General features: G+C 49.1%; 2 protein-coding genes across 3 annotated transcripts in view; one reads left to right on the top strand and one right to left on the bottom strand.

Annotated features, from left to right (window-relative positions):
• The first annotated feature begins 1,716 nt into the window (after positions 1–1,716).
• Positions 1,717–18,876, top strand: BID (BH3 interacting domain death agonist). 2 transcript variants are annotated; one of them, XM_072326713.1, is made up of 6 exons: positions 1,717–2,128; positions 13,188–13,254; positions 15,088–15,301; positions 16,064–16,209; positions 17,469–17,672; positions 18,143–18,876. In XM_072326713.1, exons 2-6 carry the CDS (start codon positions 13,246–13,248, stop codon positions 18,152–18,154), a joined length of 585 nt encoding a protein of 194 aa, XP_072182814.1. In that variant the 5' UTR covers positions 1,717–2,128; positions 13,188–13,245; the 3' UTR covers positions 18,155–18,876. The 2 variants fall into 2 exon arrangements, with proteins under 2 accessions (XP_072182814.1, XP_072182815.1); XM_072326714.1 differs by lacking the exon at positions 1,717–2,128 and adding an exon at positions 11,705–11,753.
• A 179-nt stretch (positions 18,877–19,055) lies between these two features.
• The window catches only part of BCL2L13 (BCL2 like 13), a 40,365-nt gene continuing 33,297 nt past the window's right edge, over positions 19,056–26,123 (bottom strand). Inside the window, exon 7 of the mRNA XM_072326711.1 lies at positions 19,056–25,105. Within this exon, the coding sequence (XP_072182812.1) occupies positions 24,296–25,105 (810 nt within the window). The 3' untranslated portion in view covers positions 19,056–24,295. The remainder of the gene's footprint in view (positions 25,106–26,123) is intronic.

Below are 26,123 nucleotides of genomic sequence, written 5' to 3'. Positions count from 1 at the left end.
CATTGTTTTAAGCCTCTGCTACTGCACGCCTGTGTTTTATATGCAGGGTGGCAGCTTAGGAAAGTTAGCTAAGATATATTACCTGCAGCTCCAGAGCAGGTTCCAGTCAGCAGACTGGAAGGATTCAGATGTTAAACCTCACCAGCTTACGTGTCAAGAAAATGCCTCATCTGAAAATCTCCTGTTGGAAAAGAACAGATGTTCAGCTCAGGTGCTGGGTGTTGTGTCCTGCAAACTCCAGGAACTTGAAGCCCAGAGGAATAGCATCCAGTCAGCAGCACTGCTGTCATCAAGTACGTGAAGCAAATCATAAGACTCAAGTGTGCCATTTGAGTCGCAGAGAACACACAGGATGTGGAGGGAAATCCCAGACGGGGAAAACCATAACGATGAATCTTACTTGCCTGCCTGCCCAACCACCATCAAAACAAAGGAAAAACTGGTGTTTGTGAAGTGGTTGTTTGAAAGCAGACCTACTGCGGTCACAGAAAGGGATGCTGGGCCTCGGGCTTTCCTCTTTGGCTGGGAGCCAGGCTGTGCTGAAGGGTGGCAGTAGTGACACCGTGCTCCTTCATTCCTGCAGCTTGGTACACGGGCTGTTCTTTCAGGACACACCAAACCTGACAGCTCTCATGTTCTTTTTTTTGGTCTCTTGCTTTCGAAAATAATGAGAGAAAGCTGCAGCTAACTGAAAGGGATCACCCCGGTATCACAAAGCAATAATTATTGCTAGTCTCGGTGCCAAAAGATTGGCTATATGGCAAGTGACAATTGGACCCCTGGACACAGGAGGCTCCCTATCATATTTAAGGAAGTCAGCCTTGCAACATTTCATCTGCCTTTTTAATTACACTGCACACTCAGGGGATTCCTCTCAGTCTGTGCCCACCAAGCACTCACAAAAGATGTCTGATCTCAATTAGATATCCACAGATTCTCCCACTTTATAAACTAGGAATGGAACAACCAGTCCCACAGAGAGAGCATCCTGTATTGCTCGCCTCAGCAAAAAGCTACACTGACCCTGGAGGCCAGTCACGCTTCCTGTGCAGATTAGCCAGGTGTGGTAGGGAAATAACCCCAGAAAAGGCCCCCTAACAAAGCAAATCCTGTCATCAGAGTCTGGCGTGGCACAGCTGTTACTTTCAGTTTCCAATGCTGACCAAAGCACCCCCAGGAACTTCCGACCTTGCCACACTCAGGCTTTCATTCCCTCCAAGCTGCCTCACACCCCAGGCTGCCCGCCTCACTCAGAGCCAGGCCAGTGTGGGTCAGGGAGCCGGGCCCCTTCCAGCCCCTGGGGCTTTGCTGGCTAAGGAAAGGGCTGGCAGCTGATGTAGTAAAACTGCAAACACGCTGTGGGCTCCAAGAAGAGCATGGGGAGAGAGCTATGTTGGGATTTGGCTGGAACTGGAACAGGTTGCCCGAGGAGGTTGTGGATGCCCCATCCCTGGAGGCATTCAAGGCCAGGCTGCATCGATGTGGCTCTGGGCAGCCTGGTCTGCTGGTTGGTGACCCTGCACATAGCAGGGGGCTGGAACTCGATGATCACTGTGGTCCTTTTCAACCCAGGCCATTCTATGATCGGCAGTAGGGGGGAAGACTCCAGCTTCGTGTTACTGATAGCGCTGGATGGAGACTTTCCTCCTAGCACGTTAGCAGCGGTGTAACCATAGGCAGGGAGCGAGGCTTTCCAAACGTGCAGAGCGCTGGGGTGCAGTGACTCAGCACGCTGCAAGGCGACCGAGCGCGACAGGAAAACGGCGGCGAGCAGCAGCAAGCTTGGCTTCCAACAGCTACACAAGAAAAAGCTGAAACGCTGGATGCGCCGTATAGAGACACACAAGTGACGGGAGGGAGGAGCGGAAGCCGCAGGCTGCAACCCCTCACAACCCCGCGGGGCGGCTCTCCACCCCTACCCGCGCACCGCGCCGCCGCCTTCACCCCTCCCGCCTGCCCTGCTCGGCGCTCACGCTGCCGCCTCCCTCCCGCCCTCCTTCTCTATCCCTCTCGACTCCATCCGGCCGGGGAAGCCCGAGCCCCACCCTCCCCAAGCGCAGCAGAAGGCGGAGCCGGGGCCTTGAAATACAGGCGGGCGCGAACCGTGAGGAGAGCCGCGCTACACCCGGTAAGTACGGCCGCGGTCGCCGCCTTCTTGCTGCCGGAGCGGCCCGGGGAGAGCGCTGGGGCGGAAACGGGTTTGAAGCGGCTTCTTGCTTGTACCGAATGCCGCCGTCTCCCTGCAGCGCTCCCTTCTGCTCGCCGGACTCAGCGGGTCCCTTGTTTGTTTGTTTGCTTGTTTTTACTTTCTCCCGCAATCCGTCGCTGCTGCTCTTCCGGGTGTGCCGTGCCTGCCGTGCCGTCGTGCTTCCCTCACGTCGGTCCGCCTGCCGACACCGTCCTACAGCCCTCGCTGGGCGCCGCGCCGCTCCTTTGTCTGCCGCGTTGGGGGGGGGCGGGCCGGGCCGGGCCCTCGGGAAGGCGCTCGGCGGGCCGGGGGTTCTGTAACGAAATGAAAGCGAACGGCAAAGCTCTCAGGTGTCTGAGGAAGCGTATCTATGTGGGAGAGCCTCGTGGAGAAGGAGGGTTTTCCGTGTGGTCTTTGAACTCTTCCTGCCAACTTAGATGTCAGGTTTAAACGTTTTCAAGAGGTTTCTTCAGGGTAAATCAGGTTGGATGTTATGAGGCGTTTCTACTCGGAAAGAGTGGTGAGGCCTTGGCGCAAGCTGCCCAGGGAAGTGGTAGGGTTGCTGTCCCTGGAGGTGTTCAGTATCCGTGTGGATGTGGCACTGAGGGATGTGGGCATGGCAGGGGTTGGACTGGATCATCTTAGAGGTCTCTTCCAGCCTGTTCTCTGAAGTCAGTATCCGCTCCTTGCTGCCTTCTTTGTGCTGATGGCATTGTACATGACCATGTGGAATGTGTCCTATAAACTGCTGGTAATAACACGTTTGCCTGAATTTCTGCAACCTCTCCTCCTAGATCTCACTCCTCATCATGAGGAGCTGGCTGGCCAGACTCAGGGACCAGCCAGCCCTATGAGTGTAGGTGGAGAGGGCTGCTGTGGCTGGTTGCCTGCTGCTGGGAGTATGGATGTGGCAATCTTGCCTGCCTGCTTGGCTCATCCTTGTTTATGTGGTGATATGTGCTGTGTTCAGGAAGGAAAGATAAGACGCCTGGTCAAGGTGGTTTTGTTGGGTTCCTGCTCACCCTTCACTAATTTCTCACACCCAGATTCAGCAAGCTGAGGGCAATGAGTTCAGCTTGGTGTTGGTTTATAAAAAATAAACTCCCAAAGCAGTGAGAGTTGAGAATTCTAAGTGGGGAAGGCCGCGTGTGTGCTCTGAGCACTTCTAGATAGGGTCAGTTATACCATGTTGCTTCCGTGTATTGTTTTTTCTGTGTAACAGGATGACAGAAGTCACCCACACTGAGCAGGAGCTGGGAGAGCAAGAAGTTACTCCGTGATAGAGTGAAGGTGCTTAATCTGGGAGCAGGCAGGCACATAAATCCTATGGCTGCTGCTTCTGGAGATCTTATGATACAACCTGACACTTGGAAGCTGTGGCTCAGAGGGTGGTGATGCACTGGAACAGGTTGCCCAAGGAGGTTGTGGATTCCCATCCCTGGAGGTATTGAGGGCCAGTCTGGATGTGGCTCTGGGCAGCCTGGTCTGGTGCTTGGTGACCCTGCACATAGCAGGGAGGTTGGAACTGGATGGTCATTGTGGTCCTTTTCAACCCAGGCTACTCTATGATTCTGTGGTTATGGGGTGTTGGTGGGAGAGTAGGGGCATAATAGCTGTGTGCAGAGCCTGCTGACATAACTGTGGTGTCTCAGCTATTTGAGGTAGGCTCCTTGATAAAACAGTTTTGTTGCCTTCAGGTATGAACTAATAAGCAGTGGGGGTAGGGAAATAAACTGAATCTCTGGTTACCTCCGTTGGAGGGAATTGATGGCAATTGAGCAGGTTTCATTTCCTCCAGCTAGCAGTTCCTCAGAACTTACCAGCAAATCTGATATTTCTTTGCTTAGCACCTTCCTCTGTTTTTCTCTTAGCTTGCTGTGGCTTGGTCTGTGTTAGATAAGTGCAGCTCCACATAGTGTACAATCTTCATATCTGCATACTGTACAAAACCAAATACACGCCGATGTTTCTGATTTAGGAAGTTGAACTCATAGCTTGAGTGAAGGTGCAAAGCTCCTGCTTAAAAGCTGGATCCCTTGTTAGTTTTGGCTGGCTTATCTTGGGGTTGCGGGGGTGGGATGGGTTACTGAAAAATTACTGGTTAATGATTACAGAGTGTGCTTCATTGGTCCTCACCACAGAGATTGGGTCTGACTGTGACGCAGGCCAAGGAAAGGTAAAGTGAATCATGTGGGGTGTCTGCTCTCATTCTTTGTTTTTTTCAAAGCTGTTTATTCCTGAGCTTCAGTGATTGCTTAGATTTGTACCAGATGTCTATAGGAGCAGTGTCCTGACCTCATATCAGCTGTGATGGGAAGTGAATAGAGCACTGTGGAGCTGGTGGTGGTGGGCATTAGGCACCAGCTTTCTCCTGGGTGAGATGATGTGGGTCGCCCCTGCCCTGTCTTTGGAGGAGAAAGGTGAAGCACAGCGCCTGGTTTTGCAGCAGAATCCTTCAGTCCCCTTTCCCTTCAGCAGCCCTGTGGTCTAGTTGAAGTATTGCTGGGACTGCTTTGGGCATTTAGTAACTTTGGCGCTTGATCCAGGCTTTCCTGGCTCTTTGCATCCAGACAGTGATTCTTGCAGGTGACAAGTCGTGCTTCCTGGTCACAGTGGGTTTGGGCTGTGCTTGTTGATGAGTGCAAGGAAAAGGCTGTACACAGCAGTGAAGCTGTGGAATGTTACTTTTGCTGCAATTGGGGAAAGGTGGTGGTGTGGCTCCGAACTCCTTTAACTTTCAAGTGAAGTCTCAGACCTTCCAGTCAGCTTCAGCTAAGGCATGAGCAGGGCAGCTAAACTGCGTGCAGTCATTGCTCACCTGGCTGTGGCGTTTTTGTTTGTCAGTGAACCCTGTGTTGTATTTTCTGACATCACCCGACCTTTGGCTTGTTTCTGCTGCGTCCTCACTGCAGCTTCCTGGAGAGTGGGCAGTGGCCATGTCTGTAATGCACTGGGCAGTTTCTTTCATCTCTTAAATGGATGAAAATGCCTTTTTTTTATTTCTTCAGTATTGTGTCAGTGTAACTCTGTTAGTCTGGTGTAGCTGGTGCCATAACCGTAGTTCAACAGCTGTATAAACTCACTTAGATCAGCTGGTTGCTGCGCTTTAGTTTTACATTCACTTTCTGGGACAGAATAGCTCGTGCTTCCTCTTCCATTTAAACTGAAAGTGAAATGGCTTGCATTGTTGCATGCACAGTCAGGCTTTTGCTCAGTGTAAAATCCACACAACTCCACTGTGCCTGTGGGCCTACAGCTGGGGAGCCCAAGCAGTGCCAAGTAGCCATCCTAAGAGGTTCCTTTAGGGTTTGTTTTCCACTGGCTCCATCTGTGCAGTCATTGCAGCAGGAGCAAGATTTGGGAATGCAACACAACAGGAGAGTTCCCCTGAGAGCCAGCACATCCAGCCTCACCAGAGGAACAGCATCAGGCTCTTCTCCTGGGGAATCATCCTTGGGTCTGCTTGCATTTATACGTGACTCTCTGTAAAAGAAAGACATTTACAGCTATGATATGCTTCATGTTTAGGAGGAAGGATGCAGGTATAAAAAAGCACTGTGCTTTGGGAAAGCTCTGAGGTATTGAGACAAGGCCGGGTATTTGTCAAGCATGGACAAGAATAGTTCTTGTTTGACCATGTGGTCTGAAGGTAACCACAGGCAGAGCTGTTAGTGCTGCCCGTGTCCCTGAGGCTCTTTCCTTGTTGGTTTCCTTCCTTGCACACCTCTAATGTGGGAGAGAAAACTCTGGTTACTCATGTTCTGCTTTACTACCAACGTCAGCTATGAATTGCATTGTTACAGTGCGAAGTGGCATTGCTTATTCTTTTGTCTGGTGATGTTGACAGGAGTATGGGCATTTCAAATAAGGAGGATGTTTTTGTCCTCTAGATGGCACAGCAGCTACGGTGCCCAGCGCCCCGATCCCAGCTCCTTACCAGCTCTTGTCTGATCTCATCCAAGTGCCGCCTTATTTCTGAGTTGCTGTTGTCAGGTGGCATTTGTCTGCCCTCTCAAGGAGCAAGCACTTTGCTCAGCTGTAAAGACATGCTGCAGTGCAAGCTTGTGCCCCAGAAGAAACATCCTCTAAAACTGGATGAAAACTCTTATGTCTCTGACTTTACAAGTTGGTCTGCCCATACATAATCCTAGTTCAGAATGAACGCGTGCACTGTCGTCAAGATTAAATCTTGCACCTTCTGTGAGATGTGGCTATACCAGTTCCTTTTGGATCCTGCTCTAGCTGACTCAATCCAAGCCCTGGCTTAGAGCTCTGTGGCAGTTCCATCTACAGGCTTCCTGCTCACCGAACTTCAGCCCAGCTGCATCTGTAGGCTGGCTTCTAAAGATTGCTAGGAAGTGTTGTCTGCTGCCTCCAGCCCCAATCTGATACAGAAACCACAGCGGTTGCAAGCTCATGCCTTTTTTTCTTTTTAACTCTTTAAAGAGGACCTGTGTTCCTTCCTTGTCATTGATGTGCCACCTATGGACTGGATGAGAGTATTTTAAGCCAAACGAAAATGAAGGCTGTCGAGAAAGCTGGGTGGTGCTTCTTCCTAAGAAGTCCAGTTATTGCATCTGATAAGGAGAGGGTTGTTGTGATTCACAGCAGAGTCTCCATCCAAATGCACAGAACTAGAAATAACGTGAAACAGCAGCAGATCTTAGGGTGGGGGGGACTAAATATGTCTTAAATGAAAAGGCCGTTCCAAAATGTCTTTGGAAGTCTGCGGTCCCATTTTGCTTTCAAAAAGGGGGTAAGAAGATTCCCATCAAACAAATTGCTAGGGGTTACTGAGTTCAAGTTCACAGTGCGTGCTTCAACTGTTCAGGCTGTGATGCTTCCTCTGTACTAAGGAAGTGAATATGAAACTGATCTAGCAAAGGAGGTTGGCAGGTGAGCATTTGTTGGTGTCAGGTCTTTGTGTACCATTTTAGTGCCACTGAACACTGGGAGATGAAGCAATGAAGCTGTTAGGAGCAGGAAGTATTCAGCACCTTTCAGAGTGTTTTTCCTTCAGCGATGTTATGAGCAAAGTGTGGTTTCGTTCCATGCTGGTTTGCTTGGAGGTGGCATTATTCACACATCTTGAAGGAGGAAGCAATCTGAAGCTGAGAGCAAGAGAAACAAAAGCTGACAGCCTCGAGCAATGAGTGCCCCTACTTGAGAGTGAGAGGGATGGGTGAGTGTGAGCAGCCTTTTCAGTTCTTGACAGGCAGGGGATCTTTAAGTGTCTAGCAAATAAATCACAAGTGTCTGGGAGATGGGGTTTGTCCTGTGCTGGGCCACAGGATTGTTTCCCCCTCAGAGTTTTAACACATCTGAAATGAAGGTGATGCTGCATCCTCCCTCTAAGGCAAATGCATGGAGGATGCCTGCACTTTAAAAGCTGTTGCCTGTGATAGGCAAGTCTTGAGAAACTCCACGTTAGCTGTTTTGGTATTAACCAGGTGATACCAAACCAGCCATTTGGTTTCATGGCAGCACACGTGCACCTGTAGATGCACAAAAGGGTTTGTTCAGCCTGTCCTTCACCTAGCAATGCCTTTGTTTCCCTCCCTTCACCCCAAGTTTTCTTTCCTAAGCCTACAGTTAAATCTTCTCTAGGAGGGCGGGGGGTCACGGAAGAGGCAAAGTCTTGGGCACTGGTGCAAGCTGGCATACCCTTGGTGGGCTGAGTAGTTATAAGGGTTAGACATAGTAAGATAGTCATGATAACATCCTAGTTGGTAACGTCTGCACTTGCCTCATTTAGACTTCTTTTTGCAGATCCTCAAGCTATCTCCCTTGAACTGTGCGTTCTCTCCCTCTTTGCTGAGTCTGAACTGGGTATGCAACTGCCATGTGAGCAGTCAGGCTTCTTCCACGATTAGAAAAGTATGGGGGAGGAGCTGTCAGCTGGGCTCTGTGGTTCCTTTTGGGTTGCTGGGCTAGGAAGTGTGTGGCAAGGTGATGGGGATTTGAGACTTCGTGCTGTTTGATGTGGATTCTGCTTGCTCTGTCTGTTGGAGGGGTTAAGGCTGGTAGTCAGGTACTGTTTGCAAGTCCTCAAATAAGGAACTTGGTAGGTCCGTGCTATGGTTTTCTTATGACTTTGCAGTACTGCTGATTCATCATGTAAAGCAGTTTGCCTGCGGCGTGCTTTTGGGAACACAGTGAAATACAGTGGTCATGGTTTCAAGTGGGGATTTTTAACCTGTCAAATGGCAGAGCAAGTTGTGTGAACTCCAGGTGCTTTGGTTTCCCTGTCTGTGAACTGCTTCTGTATTGAGCTTTGCAGCTCAGCAATGAAACGTCTCCCTGTGAGACAAGTAGAGTTGACTCCAATGATGATGTCATTCAGACTACCGAAAATGAGGTGCTTATCTTGCAGTTGTCAGACAGAGAAATGAATGCGCTGGCTGTAAGTGTTCTTCTCAATGACTGATGGATTATTCTGCTTTGAAGACTTGAATTCACTCCTAACCCAAAACTGAAACAAAGATTAATATCTTGACAGCTCACAGTAAGTCCTTTGATAGCGGCTGTCCAGGTGTTTGTACAGGATGTGTCTTGGCATCTAGACAAGCTGTTAAAGGAGGCAGTCCTACCGGCATGTGGCTCTGCTGCTGAGGAGTCTGCTTTCATAAGCAGACAGTGTCTGATAGGGCTAAGAATAGTAACTGCTGTCTGAGCTGTGAGGAGAGGTGAAAGATCTGAAGGGAAAGTGGTGGCAAGCCAGGGGTATTATTCATGGTGTGGGTTCTTTCTTGAGCTGTCTTGGGGGTGTGAAGATGGGATGAAAGCTGGGTTAGGTTAGTGTTGTTGCTATAGGGATTCTTGGTCCTGCTTTTCTATGACTGCCTGCAGAGCTATGGAGAATTTCCCCCCAACAGCTCTCCTTATGGAGCTAGTAACTCTTGTAGTGTCACTCAGAATATACTTAACACCAGCTCGGAAGTGGTGTGTGCATGGAAGGAAGCCCGGAAGGTTTGCTTTGGAGACAGCAACCACAGCATTCTTTCTTGCAAGAACTGGTGTGTGTGAGAGTGCAATAAGTGCTGGTACCCTGTGCTAATGGGTATACTGCTGACTGCTGCTGTGTTTGTGGCGTCTGTGCAGCCTGCGCTGGTTAGGCAGACAGAACAGTATGGAGGCAGGAAAGGAGTGAATAGAGAAGTGTCATAGCAGATGAACAGTTACTTGTTTGTGACAGAAGTGATGTCTTGTGAAGTACGAGCTTAAGAATGAAGTGTAAACCATCACCTTGGTAGCTTCCAGTTGTTAGAATCCAGGGGAAGCCCAAGGTGTGTGTGTTGCATGAACCTCTAAGGATTTGAACAACTTCAATTTGGTCTGGTTACTCCTCAAACAGTTCTCCCGAGGCAGTTTTGTGTTCAAGAGCTATAGGGAAGTGATAGCTTGCTATTTTAGACTCTCAGAGCTCATCTTTTGAGGTCAATCTCATTGCGTAAAACCTGTCAGTGTTCGGTCACTTTTCACTTACGAGAAGTGCTTGTTTTGTCGTGTCCTTTGCAGGCCTGTGGTAGCATGTGGTGACTTTTAGGAGGAGGAATTCAATTAACTTTGCTGTTCTCTGCTTTTGAATAAGCCTTGGTGAGGCACACTGTACACTCTGCATTAATGTATAGAAGCAGCTTTTTACTATCCAGGAGGGGTTTCCCGAACCATTTATCTCCTTATGTTTTCTTTTCCATGTTACTGTTTGCCTGCTTGTTTTCTTCTTCCCCAACATAGATGTTACCTTCCCTCAAGTTACAGCAATTCCTTTCTACCTGTTTGGCACTGTTTCAATGCTCACTTAATAACTGAACGGACAGTGGCCACTTGTATGGAAAGAGATGAAACAAGAAGGTAAAGATCTGTCACTGTATAGATAGTAACAATGCATCCCAGAACCCTGAAGGAGTTGGCTGGTGTAGTCACCACGTCACTCAATATGTGACAAGCCATGGAGGTCAGGTGAAGTCCTTAGTGATGGAGGGGAGGAAAAAAAGCAAGGTTGCGCCCGTTTCTTGAGGAGGGTAGAAAAGGTGACCCAGGGAACTGACTACTTGTCAACCTTACTTTGTGTCACGTAAGGTCATGGAGCAGAACACTGTTGGAGAGAGAGGGAGGTGATATTGGATAACAAACATGACTTCATCAAGGATGAGTCCTGCCTGACCAACCTAGTGAACTTCTGTGGTGCATCAAAAGAAGTGTGGCCAGAAGGTTAGGGAGGTGATCCTGCCCCCTCTACTCTGTGCTGATGAGGCCTCACCTGGAGTACTGTGTCCAGATGTGGAGTCATCAGTACAGGAGAGATGTGGGCCTGTTGGAGCACGTCTCAAGGAGGGCCACAAAAATGATTCCAGGGATGAAACACTTCCCCTATTGGGACAGGCTGAGAGCTGGAGCTGTTCAGCCTGGAGAAAACTCTGAGGTGAATTTTTAGTGGCTTTTCGATATCTAAAGGGGGGCTTTAAGAAAGAAGGGGACTGGCTCTTTAGCAGGGTGTGCTGTGAGATCTAGATTGGATATAGGGAAAAAAATTCCTTACGGTGAGGATATGGAAGCATCGGTGCAGGTTATCTGGAGATGTAGATGCCCCATCCCTGGAGACATGCAAGGTCAGGCTGGATGGGGCTCTGAGCAACCTGATCTACCTGTGGGTGTCCTTGTTCACTGCATGGAAGTCGGGCCTGACAGCCATTATTGATCCCTTCCAACTGAAATGATCCTGTGAATACTTTCCAAGACTTCTAGCAGCTATAAAGCAGCCTTATTAGATTATCTAGTTTTACTGTGAGATGGAGTTTGTAGGCATTTTCTGTTTGTTTGTTTTCTGGTACTACATCTTCTGTTCATTCATTCATTTCAATGGTTCTTTCATCCACTGAAAGAGGTCTTAAAATCTCAATCTGAAGCCAAGGGCAAGGGCTGCTTAACACCTTCTGTCTTTGAAAAGCACAAAGTGCACTTGCACAAGCTTGTGTGAAGTTCCTATGCTCTGCCTTTCCAGCCTTACCCAGGAAAATGCCTATGGACTTGCATGGGAAGGAAAGTGCCCATGGGTGTGCCCAGAATAGATCTGGATCTCCCCGTTGTTAGTTCTTATACTTGCTGATTTGAGAATAGAGTAGAATGCCCATCTTCCCTTCCTTCATTTGGGCTGGAGTAGTCTGCCTCTCGTCTTCTAGAGCAAGGAATGGGAGAAGGCAATGGTACATTTGCCTTTGATTGCTTCTTTCATAGGTGCTTGGATTGAATCAAACAGGTTTCCTAGCAGCATGAATAAAAATGAGGGAATTTGGGGTTTTTAAGCAGCATTTTGAGCTTTCCATAGGAGGCTGTGACAGATGACAAACGCTACAAAGAGGTGCCTTAATTCTTATTTCCATTCCACCCTCTTCAAGCAGGATTCCATTTGTCTGTGCATGGTGTTCTTCCTTGGCAGCTTATCCCCTGACTGCTCAGCTGACCTTCCAGCAGCATTCTGGAATTCCCCTCCAAGAAGGAAAAAGGCACTCACCCTCTGACAGTTTGCTTGGGCTTGGGTAGCAGCGGTCCACTTCTTGTAAAGGTCTGTAAGAGGAAAGCTACTCGGCTAGTTTCACTTGTACATCTGGGCAGTTGCTTGCATGCAGCTGTAGTGGCTTGTGTTACGTCGCACCTCCGTCAGTGCTGCAGAACGCTTGCATCTGTGCTGTGGGAAGAGGGTGATGTAGCTGCTTCTGGGACAGCTCCTGAGTTATTATGCAGAGCCACAGTCCTGCCACTGACCTGACAAAGCATCCCTGGGACCGAGAGGGAAGTGGGGGTATAACGTTAAGTTCTCCAACCTTAATAGATATCTATTCTCCAGCAAAGACAAAGGCCAGGAGAAAGGTAGTCCTGTGTTGTTCCAGAGCTCCTGTCAGGTCCCAGGTCCCCACTGAGTGTCTCTAACCAGCCAGCATGCGCCTTGGGGTAGGGGTGAGTGGCAGCAATTGGGATCTGAACTGAGCACAGAAATAGTGCAATGCAAAGCAGCAGAAGTTGAATTTGTTTTAGGAAGCTAGAAGCTTAGCGTGATGACTGAATGAAAAAGACTTCATGGTTGAAAGGCTGCCTCTGGGCCCTTGTGCTTTTTAGATGTATTTCAGGTTGTGTTTTGGCATTGGGGGTTTCTAGGAGTCTTTGAAGAGCTGGGAAATTCCTGGTCTCTTGAAGCTGTTACTGTGGCTTCCTTCAGAGTTTGAATGCACTTCTGCTTTCACTTCCTCCCTCTTTTCCCACCTGCACACCTAATTGCTTAAAACACAGTTGTGGAGGGTTACTGCTCTAAAATGTAGTGTGTTATCATGAGTCCGGGTAGCTGGTGATCATCCTCTAATCAAACCTCTCTGCAGGCTTAGTTTTGTTGATGTGACTGGAAGCTTTTGGCACTTCATCCAGCCTTTCCTTTTCAACAGATATCTAGGAACATAGACGGAAACAAAGCCTGAGTGTACACAAATATCTCTGGGTGTGTGGGGTGGGGGCACTTGAAATCCTACAGATGTGTTGCAATGCCACCTGGATACTTCACTTAGGAGTGTGCACGGCTGTGCACGCAGATCTGAGCAGCTCACTGGCTCTCAGTAGGTCATCAGGAACTTGGAAGACCCAAGAGACATGAATTACTTCTACAGGGCTGGAGTCTTCTGTGTGATAACCCCACTTTCCTGCCCTGGCACTACAAAGGGCCTTCCCCACCCCTTTCTACACAGTTTCTGGCCCCATTTGTAGGTCATGTTGCATCAGTATCTGCTGCATATCAATGGCAGGTAGGTGTTTTCCCCTACCTGGTTCACCTGATTTAGGGCCCTTCCTGCCAGAACAGCTGCTATTCTCCCAGCCTTGTTTGTGTGTAGTTCTCTCCAGAGATGTATGTATCTCTAGAAAGGTCAGTTTCTACAGTACTTGTGGGTGCTGCTTGAAGGTATGTATGTGCTGGGGTTTATTGTTTGCATTTACCGTTTTCTTACTCTTGCAGGACAAGGACTTCTGATCTGAAGCAGACCGTGAGGAGCTGTTCTATCTCTGAATCTGTCATGGAACAGGTTAGTTTCAAATGAAGTCACTTCACTTATGTGCTTGTTCAGAAGTACCTGGAAGGGGCTGAGTCTCAAAAAGTACTGGCTTGTGCCCTTCTCATCTTCCTCAGAGTTCCTGCTGGAGTCTCTGATGCTGCACCCCTCCATCACGAATACAGACAGAAGGTGGATGGAACCATTTAGTTTGCAAGCTGCTCCCGTTAGACTGCAGGCGTGAGATGCAATTGATTTAAGAGGCAATGATGTTTATTAAGTAGCAAACCACTGAAACTAATAAATCAAATTATCTGCTTGACCCATCACTGCGATCAAATTAATGTTGCACAAAGCACTGTAATAAATGTGATTTCAGAGCTACTGTTTTATCATATGCGTGTTGCAAACCCCACAAATACGTTGAAACATCTGTCACCCTCTAGCATTAAGCGTGGTTGTAAGGCACAGTTCTGACCCTTTTTGTTGTGCTTTCCCACAATGAGCCTTGAGGAAGGAAACATGGTAAGTCAGATGGGTTGTTAAATGTGGTGCCCCAGTGACCTTCACTATAGTCTGTAGCCACCCATACTTCACTGGTGGAAGGTGTGCTTTATCTTTGATCATACCTTATTTCCCACTTGTTTTTGCTTCCGGGCTTGTTGCCCTTGTTCTGCCCTTCCTCTGCCTGGTCTCCCCTGCAAACATTTTGTCCTTGATTATTTCTAACACATTTATCACAATCTTTCTACTGTTGTGTCGGCCATCACTGCACTTTGTGACAGTACTGTTAAGAGTTATGTAGACATGGAGAGGCCTTGGAAGGTTCCACTTACTCAAGGGTATACTGCTTCAGTTCTTAGGCTCATCCTGGTTGATGACCCATTCCCCTATGCAATAGGCAAGGCAGTTTTCTTTTCACCTTGATTCCTTTAGGTAGTTCTGTTCAAGCCTCAGCACCTCCTTATTGCATGAGCAGATACTCTGGGCACGAGAGTAAGGATTGTTTTTTTTGGTCACTTCATTTCTGTGCCTACACATCATGCTCCATCATCTGCTTCATTGGGATTACTGGACAGTCTAATGCTTTCCTGCAGGGGCCTTGGTTGGTTGAGGCCCTGTGTTCCCATAGGACTTCTTGCATCCATCACAGCCCACCTGCTGGATGTCCTCAGCCTAAGCCACCTGGGTGGACTGTGCTGCCCTGCTGGAGGACAGCATGTGCCTGCTTACTGCAGGTGAATGGAGATGAGACACCAGTGGTCTGCTGTCTTGCTATTGTTGCAAGCAGCTGCCTGACCATGCAGTGATCTGAGTGTTTGTTATGGAGCTTGTCTAGATCCCATTCAAGAGAGAAAAGGAATGCAGACTTCAGTTTTGTTTTGTTTTTTTTGCAGGCTTATGCAGCTGTTATCTCTGCTCCCCACCTTGTTACTGCTGTGCTCTGATTAAAGTTAAATGGAGAACCGTTGGCTTGGTTCTGTACAGGAAGTCGAGTGCCCAATTCCCAAATGCAGGGGAGAAAACCTTTGAAACAGATGTGTGATTAGAGAAGTGGGTCACTTGTGCAGAGTATTCACCTTTGTTTCAGGAGTCCTGATCAGGGATTTTTATCCTTGCCACTCAAGAGCTGAACTGACACCTCAACTGCTGGTTTGTAAGACCAGAGCCAGCCAGTGTTAACCAGCACAGTTGTGTGTTTGCATCTAGGAGTTAGCATGCATTTGCTCAGGGCGTGCAAACTGGGCATTATTATGCAGCATACCCAAAGGAGACCAGGAAAAGGTGTTCACTGTAAGAAAAACAGCATCTGTACAAACCTACGCAGCAGGACATGGGCTTAACAGTGCTGCTTCTTCCATGTAGGATATCTGCAGTGATGGATCTAACCACATGGAACGCATGCTGCTCTTTGCTTTTCTGGATGTGAAGTCCTCTGGCTGTGAGTTCAGAGAGCAGCTGCCACTCCTACGAAGCCAGGCCATCTTGTGTTCTGTTAAAGAGCTTCACTGTTACGACAGTGATGGGGAACTTCAGACCGATGGGAATCGAAGTGGCCACTTGCAGAACGGTGAGCTAGGTGAGTGCTCGCTTCTCTTTCCCACGTGCCTTCTGGGAGCATGGTGGGCTTTGTTTCTACCCCCTTCTCTCTTTACTGTCTTGTGACAGATAGTTGGCAATATTCCCTCTGAGAAGCTTCACGGCTGGTGGTTGAATTGGTTGGGGTTTTATTGCTTGGGGTAAGACAGCTAATGCTTGGCAGTGCAGCTCCCTTGCTCACCTGTCCTGCTGCACAGTCTGTAGCATGTGAGACAAGGGCTACAAATCTGGTACTAATCATTTCTGTCCTTAAGTAACGTGATCTTAAGCTTCCCATTGCTCCTCAAGGAGTTTTGTTTCAGCACTTGGGCTAGGATTTAGGAGCGGCTCTTTTTCTGGTACTGAGTTAATTCCCTTGTGCTGTACTGACGTGGCAGAGGCAGTCTCTTAAATAGTTCCTTGTACTGTTTTTGCATCACTAGCCCTAAGCAGCATTGGGTATTGCACCTTGCCCACGATGTGCCAGCTGGCACATAGATGTAGTGAAGCAGTGTAGGGAGTAACTGCTATAGTAAATATTACCTCATTGTACAAAATGGATTGATTTCACGGCCCAAAGTGACAACGGGAAGCTTTGCCAAAAGGAGATGTTAAGTTTTACATGGTGCTCGTGGCACAGATCCTGGCAGAAGATGTAGGGGGTGCAGGGAGGTTGGCAATGGAGATGGGCAAAATGCAATACCTATGCTGAACCCGGTGTGACTGCAGCCTGTGAACCAAATCCTGCTGTGTGTGTTGGCAGTGCTTGGCCCTGAGGTGAATGAAGAAGTTGTCCGGACCATTGCTGCTCAGCTCGCTGAGATCGGAGACCAGCTGGATAAACAAATCAAAGCAAAAGATGTGAATGACTTAGTGCAACATTTTCTGAATGAGAATCTGCCTAGAGAGGTGAGTGAAAAGTAACCTGATGGGTAGCTCCCCTTTTTAAACGTTGAGTCCTTCCTGCTGTGGCTGCAGCAGTAAGATTGCAACACCTTTGCTAGTTTGATGCCTGGATTACTGCACTTCTAAAATTAATCTGAAATGGTAATATTTGATATGACGTTCTGTTAGAGGAAATGATACGGTGAGTCTGTATGCTGCAGCAGCCTTTGCCCTGCGAAGTGAGCTGGTTGGGCTGTGTCCCTTTCTGCAGGCAGGGAAGGCGAGGTTGTTGGAGCAGGGCTGACTTCCAGAGGTAATTTGGTTTTTAAGATCTTTGAACTCTGATGCTGGGTCCTGAATGTCTGCTGCTTGGCAGGTGGACAAACCCGGCAGAAGTTTGGCTCGTGTTTATTGCTGAATGCTGAGACTTGGCAAACAGTGAGACCCGGTGCTTCCTTAATCCTCTGGCTCACAGGCTGTCAGTGTTGGGAGTAGCAGTGGTTTGTGCTGGGATGGGTTACCTGTTGAAAAGGCCGCTCTGGGTGGCACATCTGCTGCTTCAATGCAGGTTCTCTCTCAGCTTATGATGGGATAAGGCTTAGCATCCATGGTCCAGCATCTCACGTGCCTCACTGCTCTGCAAGGGAGGTACCTACATCTCAATCAGCAGCCACAATTTGCTTCCCTAGAGCCTTTTGGCATCTTCAAGAGAAAACTATGTAACTGGATATTTGGCTTGCTTGTTTTTCTCTGCCTGTGATGAAGTTAGTGCTGTCTTTCATTTGAGTGTCTACTTGGCTTGTAAAGGCAGGATTGGAGTGATTTTTATTCTGTGGGGAGGGGAGTGAGGAAGCTGAAGTGTGTTAGTTCTGTGCCTGGACCCCTTCTCTAGTTCCTGCCTATGTGAAGACTCTTCTGTGAAGCTTTTCTCCATGCCGGTTGCCCTTAGGCATGTAGCCCTGATACTCACTGTGTTGAAGATCAAGGTAGGTTTCCCCTCTCCTGGGAGCCCTGGATTCTTGGGCTACTTCAGGACCTGGCAGTCTAGATGCAGATTCTGAGCTGCTGCACCCTGAGTGTGCAAGGCGCTCAACTATATTTTCCAGTGCTGCCTGTTGTTTCTTTGGGTTTTGGTTTTGGGGTGAGCAGCTGAGTTTTGAGACCCTCAATCATCCTTGCTGCCACCTGTGTGTGTAACAGCCTGGGAAGGAGCGTGGCAGCTTATGATGGGTCTGTACAGGTGCGCAGCTGCTGCACTGACATTCTCTCTTCCCTCTATGCAGGAGATAACACGGTGCCTGTCACAGGCAGTGGAAGGACTTGCCAGAGCCATCCCATCAGATCTGGAGCAAGAGAAGGCCATGTTGGTGCTAGCAATGCTCTTAACTAAGAAAGTGGCAAATCAAGTGCCTTCCCTTCTACACCGTGTCTTCAGCACCACTGTGAACTACATCAACCAACACCTCCACAACTATGTTGTCAGAATGGTGAGTGCTATCCAACAGCTCTGCAGCTCAGCACAAGTCGCAGCGGGTCTCTTTGCTGGCCCTGGTTACTGCCTGAGGGCACAGCCAGATGCCTGTTGGTTTTCCAGTAATGCTTGGGGCTCTGGGGGCTGGGCAGGGAAGAGCTGCTGGTACCTGTGAGCCCTGAAGGCTGATGCTCAAAGGGAGGGAGGGAGGCTGAGGGCAGTGATCAGCTTCTGCTCGCTTTCCTGGGACCCCCCCCTAAAGCCAGTCCTATCGCAGAATGCAGGGCAGAGGGCTAACAGATGCGCAGCAGGTGGCAGCATTGAGGCATGGTTCTGTGTAGAGCGCAGGGGCCCTTGTGGGTGCACAGGCTGCTGCTGCTTTGCCTCCCTGGCAGCTGCCCAAGTCCATGGGTGGGCAGCCAGAGGGCTTGTGGCTGCAAGAAGATGCTGTTGTGGTTAATGCTGGTTCTGTTTCTTTCCTCCTAGCTGCGGGAGTGAGAGATCTCCAGCCGCTGGCTTCCTGAAGACTTTTGAACTTCTTGATCTGCTCAGAAACTTCTTCTGCTCGTAACTTTTGAGACACAGCTGTGAAAGGGAAGGCAGAGCTTGTAGGTGGGCTTTTGTAGACTAGCACAGTAGCAATGGTAGTGAGAGCTGCATGACTGGTCTGCCAGCACCTGTAAGATATAGTGCTTACTCTTCTCCATTTTACAAAGTAGGTGTTTTTTCTTTTCCTCTTTTTCTTTGTTTTTGCTTCCCTCTCGTTCTTGGTAGCAGATGTAATGCAGGTACAGCCCTGGCTCACACCACCAGGGGGAGTGCACTGGGTGCTGAGCCCACCTTGTCAGTATTTCTCACCAACTGCTGCATCCTGCAGGTTTCTGTGCTGCAGCTGGGCAAGGTGCAAGGGTGGATTTCTGGATGGGGGTTAGTATCCAGACAGGCTTGAGGGAAGGTGGTCATTGGCTTCAGAGCGGTTTGCTGGAGTGAAAAAAGATGCCAGCCATGAATGAGGATACCTGGTGTCTCTGGTCAGTAGCACGTTGTATTCACATCTCAGGTTTGGTGAACAGACTTGGACTCAGGTTGTTTGATATATGCACCATCGCATAATGGTGGCTGAGGCTCTACTTGTGATCCAGCTGCCTCTGAAGAAATCATGTGAATAATGTCCTTTTATTAGTGTTTTGTTGGTTTTTTTAATAAAAATGGACATGACATACATGTGCAACATGAGCAGCTTCACAGCCTTCTTGCTACGCTGCTGCTGCTGGTGACAGAGCTGTTCGCTGTTAGCCTTGCATGCAGCAGAGGGAGACCCACCTTCACTGTTTGCTGGTAATGGAGCTTGAAGGGGGAGGAGAAACAAATGAAAAGACAACCTCCGTGTTTTTGAAAACTGTACCATTTATTAAAGTGCAACCCGGGGGCATGGCCGTACAGCAGTGTCCCAGTGGCAGAGGGAAAAATGTACATACCCCTTCACTTCAACTGATTCTAGAACAATGAAGCTGGAAAGAACTTTCTTTTAAAGGTGGAAACGCTTGTATTAACCAAATGGCACAAGAAGCTTTAGATAGCTTTCCCCAACAGAGCTGCACTTGCATATTAAAAGGAATAGTACCACCAGTTCCTGGGGCAGGCAGGGGCTGCCCTCAGCCCAGGCTGGGTCTCTTCCCCCAGGCCGGTCTCTCCGGAACAGGAGCTGCACTCCCTGCTGGCAGCCAGCAGAAGCCTGGTGGCAGACCTCCCTGGTCATGCACGTGGAGTCCATCCCGTTAGCCTTTGCTACTGAACTCAAGTGGGTTTTAGCTTTACACTTGAATAAAAGCTTATAACGCAAGATAAAAATGGGGAAAGACCCCCTAAAGGTATAGCAATACGATGCATCCTCTGCAGCTTGTTCTGCCCAACTCTATAGTGTTCCTTGTCTCCCCTGCAGATACTGCAGGGAGATCAAAAGCAGCTTCCACTGGAAGCTAACTGCAGCTCCCTCTCTCCTACAGCATACCCTAAAACTACCCAGGAGGAAGCAAGTCAGCCTACCTAAGAGACTGAAGGAGGGTCAGCTCAAAGTAGAAAAAAGTGACCAAGTCATTTAACACAGGAGGTGAAGCTGAGCGATGTGTTCTGGTTCCCCTGGCTGTATTGGTAACGCTGCAGCTCTTGTTCTCTAGCCATGACCACAAGCAGCTGCAGAGCCTCTGCATAAAGCGAGCGCTGTACATCCTGCTCCATAGGGGTCTGAGCTCGGGGGACCAGAGTGACTGCTGGTGGAGTACATGTGACCCCCTCCCACCCTGTTTGTTGGGTTGTTTGTAATGGCAATACATAGCTTGCACTTTGAAGCACAGCACAGATGCACACAGTCAAAGCGCTGCTGCTCTTGTAGCCTCCTAGTACTGAAGTTAAGCAGACTGAGCCAAACATGCACAGCTTCTGCCTTCAATAGGTACAGGCAGTAAAGCGCCTCACTGCTCCGTGCTTCGCTGGGAAACACATTCTCCTGTCTGTGACCTACTGGAGTAGAAAACATACAGGACAAGCCAGCCTTCAGTGTGTTTTGTGCCTAGAATGAGACATTCAATGGAAGACCTGGGCTATATGTACCCATGGGGGATGGGGTGGGTGCTCACTGCTCCCCTCCTCCCAGACATTCACAGCTTAACAATCTAGAACTGACTTACACTCTTAGAGACAAATCTTAAAGCATGAGCTTGTTCTGGTTTGGTGAAGGAACAACTGTGCTGCCAGAAGCGTGTTGATTTCTGCCTGATTGACTGATAGTAACACCTGCCTTAGCAGGGCTTTGCTAGGACTGCCATACCCCTGTGGGTTCAATGGAAGGAAGCCTTTATGACCTCAATTATTTTGTTTACTAAGTCATTACAATGAAAGGGTAAACTTTCCAACCTAACTTGAACACTTTTCCAGTTGTGACCATTGGAAAGCATTGATTAGTTTAAGAATACAGTCCAAATCGTCAGCCTAGCTGTGCTCAGAGCTACATTGCATTAAAAGGAAACGGGATTCTGGCAACAGACCTTGCCCTGTGCAAAAGCACTTGGCGCTACAGCTTTCACCCCCAGAGCACAGCCCCAGCCAGGACAAGAGGCAGGCAGGTTAGGAAAGAAAGAGCCAGCTGCCAGCACCACAGCATCCTGAAGTCAGTTAAGCTGCTGCTGTCCAAACCCTGAAGCAGAATGGAAAAGACCACGCTTCCACTGCATCTCATTGCACTCCAGCTCATCTCGAAAGCCTTTTTCCTGACAGCTCCTTATTTGTGCTACCTGTGGCTTCCAGCAGGTCTCAGCTGTGCACGGAGGCACGCAGAGTGCAGCGTTTCACACGTTTTGCAGGTCCAGCCCTTTGTTTTATCATCTCAGCTTGAGGATGTGCTGCAGACAAGGATAAGGTGAAGAACAAATGGGTCGAAGGTAGATCCTTTGTTAAGGTACAGGCCACTCAAGGACATATTGAGGCACTTTTGGGAAGGGAGTAAGTAAATAACACAAGTGAGAGCAATTCTAGAAGCTTTTCTTTAAGTAGACAGCCCACTGCCTCCGCCAGCTGCAAGAGATCCACTAAACAGAGGTTGCCTCACCCAGTTCGAGGCACTCAGACCGCCTGTTATGGACTGCTTCAGAGTGCTCGAAGATAGGAGAAAGCCCCTCCACTCCCTAATTCACTCCTGCAATGGGGCAAGGAGCCCAGCACCCAGCTCAATAAGAACACCATTACTAAGGCTACACAACCTTCTTTCTAGTGACTCCCCCAGGGCCTGCTCCAGTGCTGACCAAGAACAACAGGCTCACAATTCAAGTCTATAGCGACCTTTCCAGCTAATGGAGTGTTCCTAGAGGGAAAGGGAACACATGACAGCCCTCCTGTCTACACACACGGTTAAAGGAATGGGGGAAGAAGAAGGTAGATGTTATTTTTGATTTGTCAGATATTTCTCTACGGCCCTAAAGATGGGAAGTATGTAAAGAAGGAGCCAAGCAACCAAAATGCAGCTGGCACTCCGCTAAATGCTGCACAATACCCCTTAGTTGGCTCTTTCACCCCAGCATGAAAATGCTTCAAAAACAATCCCCAAAGCATTTGTTTTCCCTACTGCTGCTGCTGCTGCTGTATAGGAAAGAAGACACTTCTTATTTAACGCCCCACTGAGCCCTTGGTGTCAATGAGGGATGTTTCCCTGGTAGACGTATTGTCATCTGCCCTGCACCCACCTCCTGCACTACTAGCAACATAACCACCTCAAGAGAAGAGCCAAAGAATGACTTCACACCCTCACGTGCACACAGGTTATTTCCAGCATGTCCAGAGCATCTATCTCTGCTTCAGAGCAGATCCAGGGACTAATGCACAACCTGCTGAGCAGCTGCAGATGGAGCATCTTCCCCCAGGTCAATGCCTTGCCTTCAAAACAGAGAGGATGCAGCTGGGGTTAAAGCAGCCCCACGCCCACAGGGAACAGCATGGACAGAACAGCCGTCAGCAGAGCAGCAGTTAAGAGGGGAAACCCCATCCCAGCCTGTGGGACCACAAAGCAGCCCCTGCCACAGGGCAACAAGCAGCTGCCCTCATGTATCACATCACTCATCCGTGGACACTGTGGGATGTGAAATGAAGCAAAACTGTACACATTCTTACACGTCAAAAGGAGCATACAAAGTCAATTCCATTTTGCAACACAGTACGTGTTTTGGTTCTTCTTCTTGTTGCTTTTTGTTTAACTCTTAAGGCCAGCTTACTCCCTCTTAAACACAGAAGAGCCATCTCTGACCCACACACCGCTGATTCGCAGCTCCTGAGCTGGGGCTCCCCTCCCAGCAGGGCTACCCACAGAGCAGCCCTTCCTTTCAGCATTCAGAGTCACACAGATCCAAACCTGAGAAGTTTCCTACAAAATCCATTCTCAAAAAAACCTTATACAGAGAATTCCCCGGACGCTGCCAGCTTCTTACTGACTTACCAGCGTGAGTGCGATAGGGATGGGACCAACAAGAAGCCGAGACAGAGAATGTGCTAAAAACCTCTGGGTTATCAGATGCCATAAGAAACGGGCTCATCGCAGGAAATACTCTAGATAAGGTTGTTTAGAGATAAAGTACCTTGTCTTTGTGCTTTATGAAGAGTAAGCTTACTGTAAGCTCACCTTTTGATTTTAACGTTATCCTGAGTCCCCTTCCCCCTCTCTCCACCTGCTCTAAGCCACAGTGCCAGCATCAGCCCTCAGAGATGCATCAGTCCTACTGCCCAGGCAATCTGCGACCTTACCCACAGAGCTGCCGCACAGAGCAGGAGGGACACAAAGATGCTCCAAAAGGAACGCCTGCAACCAGCTCTGCCAGGCCTGTTGGTACAGCTGTGCCTTCAAGGCTTCTCCTTGCACGTTCCTGAAACGTTCTGTCTGCAGGAAGAGGGGTTTGCTTTTTCCAAAGCTACGTCCTGATCATTTGTGAACCTGCAAACGTCGCTAACTGTTACACATTCAGAGTCGCAAAAGAAATTGCACCGCACAACACTCTGGGTCGGCTCGGGAACGGGCGAATAGGAAAAGGTGTTTAATGCTGTTTTGCTTAGTGACCAGAATCCACTGCTTTATATACGCGGGATTCTGTCGCAGCCAAGACCACAGCAGGACTACATTCCCCCTACGCTTACCCTGTGAAAGACAACACAGACTGCAGCATGATACAGGACAAAAGAGCGTTGAACCTGCGAATCAAACAGGAGGCATCGGCCTTCCTTGCACACAGTTTTGCCACCCCCTTGTTGAATACACTCTGGTATCCAAGTGCTTACCAAACGGCACCACATCCAGCATAAGCTGTGCGTCTCCGCTATCTGAAGGGCGGCAGTGAGGCGGGCGGGAGCACAGCAAATGGATTCCCACACCAGCCAAGCACAGCGGCCCTCCCACCCTGCCCGACAGCCGCAGGCGCTGTGTGCACCTCTCCCTGCAGAACACAGGGTGCTCAGAGCGAGTACCGCTACAACAGAGAGGCAACATCTGCATGGGGGCTTCGGAAACTGTTAAGGGCCAGAAGGGGTGGGAGCAAAGAGGTAAGGATAAGCACTCTCCCGCTGGGGTTGAAGAGGAACCTGCGAGGTTACAAGGAGCAGTGCAGTACCTGAGAGGAAGCTGAGCCAGAAGGAGACCAGCCTCTCGCTGCAGGACTTGGGCTAGGAAGGGCTCGGGAAGCACGGGGAAGTGACAGGACAGCACAGCTGCAGCAGCAGTCGCTCGGAGAAGCCAAAAACTCCAGGGGTTGGCAGCAGTTGGCTCTACCCTTCCCCAGGGATTCTCTGTTCCAGTTCCTCGAGTACGAGCACCCCTTTCTTCAGCACCTGCACTTCAGTTCTTACATTTGCAGAATTTATTATTATTTGTCTTGTTGTTGTTTTTAAAAATACCCCTGTACTTTAATCAGGAAAAACCAGTCCCCGCCCCAATTCTACTAAAAATGTGATTGTCCATAGCTGGAGGCTTATTGAACGACCTCACCCCGTCACCATTACTCAAACGTCCAATTACACAGCAGGCAGCTCAACCTTTAGGTAACACAACTACAACAATTGGATGGCGCTCGCTTCTCTCTCTCCCACCACCTCCTCAAGAGAGCTCTTTTACTTTTTCCTAAGCGCCAGCGCTACTCCCACTGCCACAGCCAATATGGCCACTGCAGCAGCCCCACCATACAGCAATATCGATTTCCCTTCTGGCAGTAAGATAGGCTTCTCCTCTGCAGCGGAGGATTTCTCTTCTATTTCTTCCAAAGGGCCCTCTTTCCCTACTTTTTTTTCCCCCGGAAGCAGTATTTTCTCAGGTTCTGGTGCAGCCTTTTCTTCCGATGGGGTTAACTTTGGGACAGGTTTACTTAACACAGGGATTTCAGGTTCAACAAGCTCTTCGGCCGCTTTTCCCTTCTCCTCCTGTTTCGTACGACGTGCAGAGGGATGTGCTTTTTCTACGGCAACAATTTCAGCTTGAGGTTTTGCTTCCTGTAAAGAAGCTGGGGTTTCTGGAAATGCTGCCTGCACGCTCTCTGCAGCGACCGCTGGCACCACTGCTTCCTCAATCCCCTCCGGTATCTCTTCCTTCTCCACGTGAACGATGTCAGAGTTGGAAGAGTTGTTCTCGCTCCTTTCTTCAGCCCCGCCGTTGCTATCCAGGCTCTTGACTTCTTCAGGATCCATGGCCACTTGCTGCCAGGACTCTGGCCCCAGGGAAACAGGCAGGCTCTCTGTGTGCCAGCTCTGGCTTGCTGACAGAGAGACGGGCAGGCTCTCTGACTGCCACGATGTGGTCACTGTTGGGGACTCCGGGGGGCTCACTTGGCCTGAGTTGTCACTGGTCAGGATGTAGATATCATTACTGTCCTCTGCGATGAGGCCGGGGTACTCTTCCTCTTCAGACTCCAAACTAAAGACCGTCCCCTACGAACGAAAAGGACACAACATGTGAGCAATGGCTTCAGCATTACGTGCCCTGTCCGGGAAGGAAGAGGAGGCCTGGAAATCTAATGAAGCCAAGAGCAAAATGAGTGGGCCTCAGCAGGAGCAGGATTCATCTAACTTACATTTTGGAAGAGTCTACAAAACCCAGCCAGTGCAACTGGGACACCCAGAGAACAGAGCCACTAGCCACGGGTGGGCTGCTGAGTTTGTACCACAGAAGAGATCTGTCCCAAGGTGAAAATTACAAGCGGAAAAATACGTGCAGACGAAACTAAGATGGGTGTGATAACAGGAACAGCGGTCAGTAAGTAGGGGCTGAGGGGAACCCCAGAGTTTGCTATGCCACACAGGAAGCGTCTGTGAAACCAGAAGCAAAGATTTGATTACCCCCTTGTTCCTAACAAAACCAGTGTGAATGTTTTGCCAGTTCCTACAGTACCGCAGCCCTGCCTGTACAAATTCTTCTCACAATTATCAAGGTTTCCCGTATGGTCCCATCGTAACATGAAGCACTGGAAAAAAAATAAATCCATTTCTTTTCCTTCTCCCTTCTCCACTCCACAACCAATAGTTCTCCTAAAGCACTCCAGGCAGCCATCCTCCTCTTTTTTAAACCCTTTCTGCCACCTGTGAATTTGGGTTTTGGTTCTGCTTGTCCTTTACCTATGGCACTGAGACACCTCCTTGGTTATCCCACAGCTTTTGTGTGGATCCGAGCAGTGATCTGTATGAGGAACAAATCCAAATTAAAAATAAACACACTGTTTATCTTGGTGAGTTGTTTTTAACCCCGATCAGTTTCCAGTTAGGTCTGCCAAGACACTCCAATGTGCGACTGAGGGCAGATGGAGGCCAGCAGCTGCTCTTGCTCACACTGATGCCAGACAACGCTCTGTCTATCCCAATGCCCTCCTCCTTCCAGAGAATGAAAACGCATTTCAACCTTGGTAACTCCCAGTCATCATTTAGTTCCTAACATGCAAGGAATTCAGTGCCT

This window comes from Excalfactoria chinensis, chromosome 1 (assembly GCF_039878825.1).
Source record: "Excalfactoria chinensis isolate bCotChi1 chromosome 1, bCotChi1.hap2, whole genome shotgun sequence".
NCBI classification, from domain to species: Eukaryota; Metazoa; Chordata; class Aves; order Galliformes; family Phasianidae; genus Excalfactoria; species Excalfactoria chinensis.
This window is presented reverse-complemented; position numbering and strand designations above follow the sequence as displayed.

Coding starts and splice junctions, on each gene's coding strand:
- BID (XM_072326713.1), top strand. Junction 15,302..16,063: donor CTTGCAGAACGGTGAGCTAG/GTGAGTGCTCGC, acceptor GTGTGTTGGCAG/TGCTTGGCCCTGAGGTGAAT. Junction 16,210..17,468: donor ATGAGAATCTGCCTAGAGAG/GTGAGTGAAAAG, acceptor CCCTCTATGCAG/GAGATAACACGGTGCCTGTC.